This window comes from Hylobates moloch, unplaced genomic scaffold (assembly GCF_009828535.3).
Source record: "Hylobates moloch isolate HMO894 unplaced genomic scaffold, HMol_V3 SCAFFOLD_127, whole genome shotgun sequence".
NCBI classification, from domain to species: Eukaryota; Metazoa; Chordata; class Mammalia; order Primates; family Hylobatidae; genus Hylobates; species Hylobates moloch.
In genome coordinates, this window is record NW_026652402.1 from 20,699 (window position 1) to 31,183 (window position 10,485).

Consider the following 10,485-nt stretch of genomic DNA (forward strand, 5'->3'; position numbering starts at 1 on the left):
TTTTTGAGACGTAGTCTCACTCTGTGGTCCAGGCTGGAGTGCAGTGGCACGATCTCGGCTTGCTGCAAGCTCCGCCTCCCGGGTTCACGCCATTCTCTCGCCTCAGTCTCCCGAGCAGCTGGAACTACAGGCGCCCGCCACCACGCCCGGCTAAATTTTTTTTGGTATTTTTTAGTAGAGACAGGGTTTCTCCGTGCTAGCCAGGATGGTCTCGATCTCCTGACCTCGTGATCTGCCTGCCTTGGCCTCCCAAAGTGCTGGGATTACAGGCGTGAGCCACCACGCCTAGCCAAGACTCTTTCTTAAAAAAAAAAAAAAACAAAAAAACATATATATATACACACACACACACACAGTAGTTGCTTCATGATGGGTATATGTTCTGAGAAATTCGTCATTAGATGATTTTGTCATGCACACACATCCTAGCGTACACACGCCTAGATGGTAAAACGTACTGCACACCAGGCTTCATGGTACCATCTACTGCTCCCAGCAGAGCATGTGACTGTACAGAATACTGCGGGCAACTGTAACATGATGACAAGTATTTCTCTCTAAACATCCACAAACAGAAAAGGTACCATAAAAATATGGTATAAAATCTCATGGGAGCCGGGCGCGGTGGCTCACGCTTGTAATCCCAGCACTTTGGGAGGCCGAGGCGGGTGGATCACAAGGTCAGGAGATTGAGACCATCCTGGCTAACACGGTGAAACCCCGTCTCTACTAAAAATACAAAAAAATTAGCTGGGTGTGGTGGTGGGCGCCTGTAGTCCCAGCTACTTAGGAGGCTGAGGCAGGAGAATGGCGTGAACCTGGGAGGTGGAGCTTGCAGTGAGCCGAGATCGCGCTGCTGCACTCCAGCCTGGGCGACAAAGCAAGGGAGCAAGACTCTGTCTCAAAAAAACACACAAACAAACAAACAAACAAAAAAATAAAAAAAAAAGAAAAGAAACAAAAACAAAATATTAGCTGAGTGTGGTGGCGCACACCTGTAATCCCAGATACTCGGGAGGCTGAGGCAGGAGAATTGCTTGAACCCCTGGGCGACAGAGACTCTGCCTCCAAAAAAAAAAAAAAAAGTCTTATGGGACCCCTTCACATATGCGGTCCGTCAGTGACCGAAATGCTGTTATACTGCACATGACTGTTTGTTGAATGAATTCTGAGTCTTGCCCCCAGGCCTGGAGGGCTTCTCTGCCCGTGCCTTCCCGCACTCCACTGCAGCCATCATCTCATGGGGGGAGAGTGAGAAGGACCCTGATCCCCCTCCGAGAGCCTACACCACCCAGGCAGCAAAGCAGGGCCAGGCAGGGTGCAGAGCCACCCCTAAGTGGTTCTCAGGCCCCACCTCTGGATCTCCCACCCTTTGCAGACCTGGAGATTCATTCATTTGTTTATCCATTCATTCATTCCACGCATAGTTCTGGAGCCCTGCTGCGTTCCTCGGCTGGGTGCCGGGGTGGAGGCAGAGGATATAACAGCCAGGATATGTCCCAGCCCTCAAGGAGGTACACATAAATAACACACGCGATGGTGACGTGGGATTTAGAAACTGGCATGGGCTACGGGCAAAACTAGAAGGCAAATGAGTGTCGAGTGCTGGTGGCCTGGGGGCGGGGGGTGAGGAGGTGGCTTGTGAACTGAGAATTGAAGGAGGTGAGGGGTGAGCTTGGGGATGTCTAGGGGACAGGCATTGCAGGCAGAGGGTATAGCCTATGCAAAGGCCCTAGGGCTGGACTCTGCCGGGGATGTTGGAAGAAGAGTGAGGAGGCCAGTGGGGCTGGAGCAGTGAAGAGGGGAGGAGAGGGAGGGGAGGGAGGGGAGGGAGGGGACGGGTCTGGACACACAGGGCATAGTGGGCTGTAGAGAGGATTTGGGCTTTTCCCCCAAGTGGGGTGGGAGCCATGGAGGGCTGTGGGCAGGGGAGGGGTGGGACCTGACTTAGGGACTCACAAGTGCCTTCTGGCTCAGGGGGTAGCCGGGTGACCAGGGCAGAGGGGACTACGCTTGGCGTGATGATGGGATCAGACCAGAGGCAGATCTGGGACAGATTCTGAAGGCAAGGGGGCTCGAGATGCGGGGAGGGCAGGAGCAGCTCTTCAGCCCCAGGAGGGGCACATATCAGCCCTGTGGGGTCTTCTCAGCTATGTCCCACCCCAATCATGTCAAACACATTTATAGGAGCCCACAGCCCACATTCAACACAAGTTTAAAGGAGTACAGTTATGCGCAAGCTGGCAGCGAAAACACCTTCCTTTTCTCAGTGAGGTATTTTCTTTTTTTTTTTTGAGACGGAGTCTCGCTCTGTCGCCCAGGCTGGAGTGCAGTGGCGCGATCTTGGCTCACTGCAAGCTCCGCCTCCCGGGTTCACGCCATTCTCCTGCCTCAGCCTCTCGAGTAGCTGGGACTACAGATGCCCGCCACCATGCCAGGCTAAGTTTTTGTATTTTTAGTAGAGACGGGGTTTCACCATGTTAGCCAGGATGGTCTCAATCTCCTGACCTTGTGATCCGCCCGCCTTGGCCTCCCAAAGTGCTGGGATTACAGGCGTGAGCCACCGCGCCCAGCCCTCAGTGGAGTGTTTTCGCTTCAATCTCCAAGACCACTGAGAAAGTCTTAAAGGAACAAATTGCCATTTTCCAAACAACAGCTATTCTTAGGAGAAGAAGTAACACTTCTTTTAGCTACTGCCAGGCCCTGGGAAGTCACCTCCTGGGCCTCAGTTTCCTCATCTGTAAAATAGGACTAATGCCTAACACAGCTCACGCAGGGCTGTGCAGACTAAAATGAGCCAAAAATAATAATATCAACTGCACCTGCCTGGCAGGTGGGAAAAACTTTATATTCCCCCCCCTTTTTTTTGTCTTGTGAACGTTTTCTTGGCTCACCCAAGAGCTTAGAGACCCCCGGTGGCGGGGCCTGGGTCAGCGCCAGCCCAGGCCAGCGTTATTTATTTATTTAGTTTTGATACGAAGTCTCACTCACTGTCTCCCAGGCTAGAGTACAGTGGCGTGATCTCGGCTCACTGCAACCTCCACCTCCCGGGTTCAAGGGATTCTCGTGCCTCAGCCTCCCAAGTAGCTGGGATTACAGGTGCCTGCTGCCACACCTGGCTTATTTTTGTACAGTAGAGACAGGGCTTCACTGTGTTGGCCAGAGTGGTCTGAAACTCCTGACCTCAAGTGATACCCCAGCCTCGGCCTCCCAGAGTACTGGGATTACAGGCATGAGCCAAGGCGCAGGGCCAGGCCAGTGTCCTTGGAGCCTTGTCTCTGTTGGGGATGTGTCTCCAGGGATGGAATCTCGGGATGCAAGTGCGTGCCCTGCAGCCCCCAGGCACCTCTCCTGGGCCAGGAGGCCCCTGATCGCTCACTGCTCTCCCTCGCAACAGGCCTTTGCTGTCGCTGTGTGCTCTGCCTGGACCACCCTCCCGCTAGGTACACAAAGCCTCTTCAACCTTGGGCCCTCTCTGCTGCACCGCCTCTTCCTCTAGGAAGCCCTCCTAGCTCCCCAGGGAGGTTTTGCCCCTCCTCAGTTCCAGCCCTGACTGCCTGGGGCTGGCAAGGATTCCATGAAGTCCAGGGTAAACTCAGGAAGGGTCCCCCACAGCCCCCCAGGGAGCCTGCTGGGACCCATGTTCCAGACGCCCCCGTGGGGTGTGTGGGGTGGGACTAATGTCAGCCCTCCACAACCTAGTAAATGTTTATGGGCCAGGGGGCCTGGGCTTTGGGGTTCCCTGGAGCCCAGCAAGAGACCACCCCCTCCTGTTCCATTCTGGGGGGCCTGTCCTGCAGGCAGGGTGGGGTCGCCTGGCAGGCCTGCACCAACCCTGGCTGCTGGCCCAGAATGGGCTGAGTGGGCGGCGAGCACAGCCCTGGTCTGAGCCGTCGGCTCCCTTGAACACAGGGGGCACCTGGGGCTGGGAGGTGCGAAGGGGCTCGATGCCTTTAAATTTCCAGCTCCACTACCCCGGGCGGGCCTTAATGCGTGCATCTGTGGAACAGGGCTGAGAGATCTGGTACAGGGTTTGGGCCGCACACGGGCCTGGAGGGCTGGGGAAGGGCTTGCAGGGGGCGGAGGCCTGCGTGGAACCGGCCCCAGAAGTGGCCGTGGTGCAGGGCTGAGGGTGACCGTCGTGGGGACGTGGACTAGTCTTTTCTCCTGTCCAGCCTTTGGTGTCCTTGGCTGGAGGTTTGGGGCTGTACCGCCCATTCCTAGAAACTGTCACTTCCTGGCTGCTGCGGGCAGGACACATGGGAAGGAAGGAGGATGAGGGACAGACAAGGCCTGGAGTGCGGAGGAAGGGATGGAATCTGATGCCTGTGGTCACTGCGGGGCTGGGGGCCTGGGGATGACCGCCCGGGTCCACGCTGCCCGGCAGGCCGTGCTGTGGTGGGCACTGCCCCCTGCCGGCCGCAGTAGAGACAGAGGAGACCGGTGCCTTTGAGTGGATGGGATGCCTGCAGGGAGCTGGAATCTTTTCTTTGTGGGGCATCTCTGAGAGGCCCTTATTCCCATTTACCAGGTGGCAAAGCTGAGGCCTGGGTGCTGCTGTCCTCTGAGGACAGAACAAGGAAAGAATCAAGTTCTGGGATTTGAACAGAGCCTTTAACGACGACTCTGTTAGGGCTTGGACAGGTGTCAGGGCCCCTGCCCCTCCGGGTGCGGGGTGGGTGTGTCCGCCCTTTCTCAGGGAGCCCGAGGCCCGGGCACCCAGCTCCGGAAGTGGACATGACCCTGAGCTGTTGCATGCCCCCCTTGCGCTGGAACACGCGTGGACATCTGTGCTCTTTCCAGAGAGGACGTTCGAGGCAGGCGCTGGAAGAAGGGACCAGAATCTCTGTGCACAGTGGCTCATGCCTATAATCCCAGCACTCTGGGAGGCTGGGGTGGGAGGACTGCTGGAGTCCAGGAGTTTGAGACCAGCCTGTACAACACAGTGAGATCCTGTCTCTACAAAAAATAAAAACAATTAGCGGGGTGTGGTGGTGCACGCCTGCAGTCCCAGCTACCAGGGAGGCTGAGATGAGAGGGTCGCATGAGCCAGGGAGGTCAAGGTTCCAGTGAGCCATGATCCTGCCACTGCCCTCCAGCTTGAGAGACAGAGCAAGACTATGCCTCAAAAAGACGAATTTTTGGGTAGAGACAGGGTCTCATTGCGTTGCCCAGGCTGGTTCCAAGCTCCTGGCCTCAAGCAATCCTCCCACCTCAACCTCCCAAAGTGCTGGGATTACAGGCTCAAACCACCAGCCCCAGCCTACAAAATTTTTCTTTTAAATTAACCAGGCATAGTGGCGGTGGCCACAGTCCCGGCTACTCGGGAGGCTGAGGTGGGAGGATTGCTTGGGACTGGGAGTTCCAGGCTGAGTTACTACTCGGGGGCGGACAGAGAAGGATATGAGGCTGAAAGTGAAGTTTGGCTTTTCACATCTAGGCCCCATGGGTGGGCTTGAGAAAAGGGAAGAGATGGGGCCGGACATGGGTGAGGAGGCGGCAGGAGGGCCACAGCCAGCCCTGCGGGCTCCTCCTGTCCCCGGCCCACCAGCAGGGCCCAGATCCATCCCAGCCGGGGCTGTGCACAGCTCTGCTCCCCTGGGTGGAGCCTGGAGCGCCCTAATTTGCAGCCCACCGCAGCATGTGGGAGCTTGCAGGCTTCCTCTCCAGCTGCCAGGGAGCACAAGCCAGTTCTGGAGAAGGGGCCTGGGGTGGTGCCAGCATTCCAGGGCCACCTAAATCACCAGCCTGACAGGTGGCGGGAAGGGATCACAATTCTTTCCCTTGTCGCTGCCACCAGCCAGGTGCTGAGGGGGGTCCTGTCCCGCTCTGCCCCAGCCCCAGCCCCAGCCCCAGCCCCAGCCCCAGGGGCTGCGAGTGACCTGCCGGATGGGGACGGCTGCTGGGCCAGCCTGTCCGGGGCTCTCCGCTCCAGTGCCCAAGAATTTGGAGACGGGGCCTGGGCGTGTTTTCCACATGTTGTTGGCTTTGGGGACAGGCCCAGAGAAAGGATGGCTCAAGATCTGCAGGGGGGTTGTGACCAGAGCTGACAGCGCTGAGGGAAGGGCTGTGGGCGGCGGGGCCCAGTTTCCACTTGCTGGCAGGTCACTGGCATGCTCCCGCCCTGCCCTGGGAACTGGGGAAGCAGAGGCTGGGACGCATCCCAGTCGTCTCCCCTCCTGGGCTCCCGATGGCCCCAGCCTGATGCACTACCAATTCTGTGGGGCCAGGCTGGTACCCTTGGCAGGGACGGTGGGCGGCAGGCAGGCGGGTGTGCAGGGGGCGTTATCTTATCTCCCTTCCTCACTCCCTCCCAGATCCGCCCTCACCGGCCGCTGTGTCGCCGTCATCAAGCCCTCCAGACACTGACACACACATAGACACAGAATTTATTTCTGGACGCATTCTGCAGGCTGGAGGTCCCGGCAGGCACAGGGCTCACACCTTGGGTTTTGCAAACACCTCCCAGCCCTCCAGCCGACCCATCTTGACCAGGGAGGCCACTAAGCCCAAGTACACACAGGCGGCGGCGCCAATCCCGTAGTTGTGCGCTGTGGGAGTGGGGAAGTGATGTCAGGCCCGGGTGGGGCTCGGCCGGACCAAGACGCTCCACGCCCCGGCCGGTGCCCACCCTGGGAGCCAGACTGAGACCCCTGACAGGACACTTTCTTCAGGGATTAAGTCACTCAGGAAGAGGGCCCTAGACTCTGGAGATGTGGAAACTGACGCACAGAGGGAGGCCGGAGTCCAGGTTGCTTCCCAGCAGGAACCCAGGCTGTGGGTCCTCATCCCGCCCCACACTGACTCCCCCCGCGAGAAGGACATCGTGCTGCCCCCGGCTGGGGCTGGGGCAAGGCTGGGCACCAGGCAGTGGTGACACATCGGTGTGTCTCAGTCTCTCCTCTGCCCATGGATGCCAGGGCCAGGCCAAGCATCTGTCCCGTGGTCTGTGTACCGAGGAGCCCAGACAGTGCCCCCACTTCCCCAGGCTCTCTGCTCGGAAGCCTCTGGGCCAGAGGAGGAAGGAGGCGTGTCCCACACACCAGGACCTAAAGGGACTCACACCCTTTGAAGAGAGACAGGGAGGAGTTCCAGCCCGAGCTGGGCTACAGTCAAGACCTCGACCCACCTCCAACCTCTGACCAGTTCCAGTGGGAGCTGGGGAGGGACAAGGCCTCCCCAAGGTCTTGACGCACAGACAGCAGTGATGGTGTAGGCCCTGCCCTCGCACCTTCCCTCTCTGCCTGCCTGGAACCTGCCATTCATCCCTCCCAACTTGCCAGACCAGAGCAGCTGAGCTGCAAGAGGGCTCGTTCACTCCTCCCGCCCGCCCTGAGGGCCCAAGCCTTGGCAGGCTAGGGGTAGGCCAGGGGCACAGGTGGGCACTGACCCCGAGCCCGGGCCCGTGGGAGGGCAGGAGTGGTGTCTGGCTCATGCTCCAGACGGGCTCCCCTGTGTCAAGCGTGGCCTCCTCCAACAGGGCTGCACCCTCTGATAGCTGCAAAGAAGGTCACCTGCTCCTCCAGGTGACCTCGGGCCACTTAATTCCCTCCCTGAGCCCTAATACCCTTTTCTGTAAAGTGAAGGTTGCGGGGGCAGCTCCCCTGCAGAGCTCCAGATGCAGGGAGAGAGATGGCAGGGCGAGACTCCATCCTCCTCTCTGACTCACAGGCCAGTGGCAGACAGGGGGTGAACTTGGTGACCTGTGTCCTCTGACAAGGCATGCAGAAGGAAGGCGGCACAGCGCGAGGGCGGCGGGAATGCTGGCTTATACACAGGGTGGTCAGGACAGTGAGGGGAACAGCATTCCAGGCAGTGCACTGCCCATGCAAAGGCCCTGGGGCAGGACTGTACCCGGCATGTGGGAGGAACAGTGAGGAGGCCTGTGCGGCTGGGGCAGAGTGAGGAGGGGAGGGTGGGGAGGGGACAGGGCAGGTCAGAGAGGGCCACAGTAGGTGCTTAAGCAGCAGCAGCAGCTGTCACTATGACTGAAATGGCTGGTGTTCAAGAAGGCTGCTTTGCTTCTTATCCGGGATGGAACAGAGAGGGTGGAGGATGGGCAGAGGTCAGGGGTCATTCTGCCAGGCTGGGAGGAGGGTGGGGGTGGGGAGGGGCCCACTCACTGCGTGCTCCCAGAGTCAGGCCTCCGGCGCAGCCACCGAGGAAGTAGTTCAGGGGGTCATCGGGCTTCTCGCGGACCTGGGCGCTGATGCAGGTGGTGAGGCCAAACACAGCCCCGACAGCAGCTGTGGGGTAGATGGGAAGAGCAAGGGCCTCGAGACAGGCACAGCAGCAGCCTCTTGGGCGCTCACTGCCAGCATCTGGATGGAGACAGACGCCACGGGTCGGCTGCTCGCTGTGCATGGCAGCCTCCTGGCCCCAGTCCTGGAGCTGGTCTCCTGGGCCTCCCCACACTACATGTGTTCCTCATAAAGGAACACCTGACTTTCTCCGGGTGGCCGGCACTGTGGACACGGGCCGGGGAGTCAGGGAGAAGAGGCAGCCGTCAAATGTGCTCTGAGAGCTGGGACTGCCAGGAAAGGGCCCAGCCACGCCCAGCCCAGCTTGCTCACCTGCAGTGAACGTGTATTGTCCGACCTTAGCCACTCCTTCAAGGAAGGTGCCCGGAGGATTGAGTGTGACTCTGTAGGCAGCGGCGGTCAGGCCTGCGAGACAGAGGAGGGAGGCTGTTCAGACCCCACTGCTGCTAAACCCTTGCTTGGCCGGGCACCCCACTGGGTGGTCTCCCTCCCTCAGTCCTCACGATGCCCCCCAGGTGGCTCCCAGTAGCCCCCCTTCTTTGCCCATGGTGCCCCTGGCTGCTGAGTGGCAGAGCTGGATTTGAACTCGGGTTTGCTGCTCCAAAGTTGGGGGGCCTCTCACTTCCTTCCCCACTCCCCGCCAGGCCTCCCTTGGCCACTTTCTCAAGCCTGACCAGTACTGGCTCCTGCAGAGCACCTGCTGGGCGCCCATCAGCCATGCTGGCCCTGGCAGGGCACCGGCTGGCAGATGGAGACTCATCCAAGTGGTGGACACAAGAACAGGCCTGAGACCTCGGTTCTGCGGCTGCTTCCGGCCTCACACCGCCAGCTCAGCGGCGCCCCCCACGGGCCCTGGCACCAGGGCCCCAGCTCCAGGTTCCCATCAATGGCTCTATTCTCCTGTGGGGCCCGGGGCTCCCGGGCCTAATCCCCCTTGGCAGCGGCTCCGCTTCCCTGCCTGGCTGCCAACGCCTCCTCCTTGCCACTCTCGACCCCCTCCTGCTGGCAGCTCGGGCCTGGGCTCGTCCCGCACACCTGGCTGCCTGGCTGCTGCCCCCGCCACCCGGCCTCGCCACTCCGGTCAGCTTTTCCATCTCTGCCATTTCCCCGGCTGCCTGGCCCCTGACATTAGCTTCTATGCATGAGGAGCCTGGCAGGTCTGACCACAGCGTGCGCTTCACCCGCCACGACCGCCCCACGGGAGTGGGCTCCACCCCAGTTCCCCATCCAGCTTCAAGGGACTCATGGGACATGCCAGACCTGGCAGTGACCCCCCCAAATAGCACCCTAGCCTCAGATCTAATTCAGCTCATGTTGGTTCTGTCCCTCGAGAGCGACTGGGGGGACTCTCACATCCAGCAGTGGGGTTCATATTCAGAGCAGCCCAGAGGAGGGACCATCTGCTCCCCACAAGCACAGATGGGGAAAGTGAGACACAGGATGCAGAGAAAGGGACCACATATAAAGAGTACCCTGTGGATCTGGTTTCTCCTAATCCCACACCAACCCCTGGGACTCCTGCTCGACCTCAGAAAGGTGGATGGAGGACCAGGCGCGGTGGCTCACGCCTGTAATCCCAGCACTTTAAGAGGTCAAGGTGGGCGGATCATTTGAGGTTAGGAGTTTGAGACCAGCCTGACCAACATGGTGAAATCCCATCTCTACTAAAAATACAAAAATTAGCCAGGCATGGTGGTACACGTCTGTAGTCCCAGCTACTCAGGAGGCTGAGTCAGGAGAACTGCTTGAACCCAGGAGGCGGAGGTTGCAGTGAGCCAACATTGCGCCACTGCACTCCAGCCTGGGTGACAGAGTGAGACTCTGTCTCAAAAAAAAAAAAAAAAAGAGAAAGGTGGATGGAGCGGAGTGCCAGGTCTGGGGACTGCAGCAGGGGGGTTGCTACTGCATCCAGGGTAAGGGACTGGAGTCCAGTACAGGGGTCCCCCCAGGACTCCCCACCTGCTCCTGGCCCAGCAGCCCCATCCTCAGTCACACTTCAGTCAGTGCACACACACACATACACACATCCCCCCTCCCAAATTTTTATTTATTTACTAACTGAAAGAAAGCTGGAGTCTATGAAGATTTTTTTTTTTCTTGAGATGGAGTCTCGCTCTGTCCCCCAGGCTGGAGTGCAGTGGCGCGATCTCTGCAAGCCCCGCCCCCCAGGTTCACACCATTCTCCTGCCTCAGCCTCCTGGGTAGCTGGGACTACAGGCGCCCG

At 59.2% G+C, this 10,485-nt stretch overlaps 1 protein-coding gene and 1 pseudogene across 1 annotated transcript in view; both read right to left on the reverse strand.

Annotated features, from left to right (window-relative positions):
* Positions 1-3,970: 3,970 nt before the first annotated feature.
* On the reverse strand, positions 3,971-4,757 carry LOC116464025 (uncharacterized; annotated as a pseudogene).
* Positions 4,758-6,371: 1,614 nt separating this feature from the next.
* LOC116464026 (NADH dehydrogenase [ubiquinone] 1 alpha subcomplex subunit 11) overlaps positions 6,372-10,485 on the reverse strand; it is an 11,051-nt gene continuing 6,937 nt past the window's right edge. Inside the window, exons 2-4 of the mRNA XM_032147297.2 lie at positions 8,574-8,666; positions 8,124-8,246; positions 6,372-6,551 (exon numbers count right to left, since the gene is read on the reverse strand). Coding sequence (XP_032003188.1) covers positions 6,439-6,551; positions 8,124-8,246; positions 8,574-8,666 — 329 coding nt within the window. The 3' untranslated portion in view covers positions 6,372-6,438. The remainder of the gene's footprint in view (positions 6,552-8,123; positions 8,247-8,573; positions 8,667-10,485) is intronic.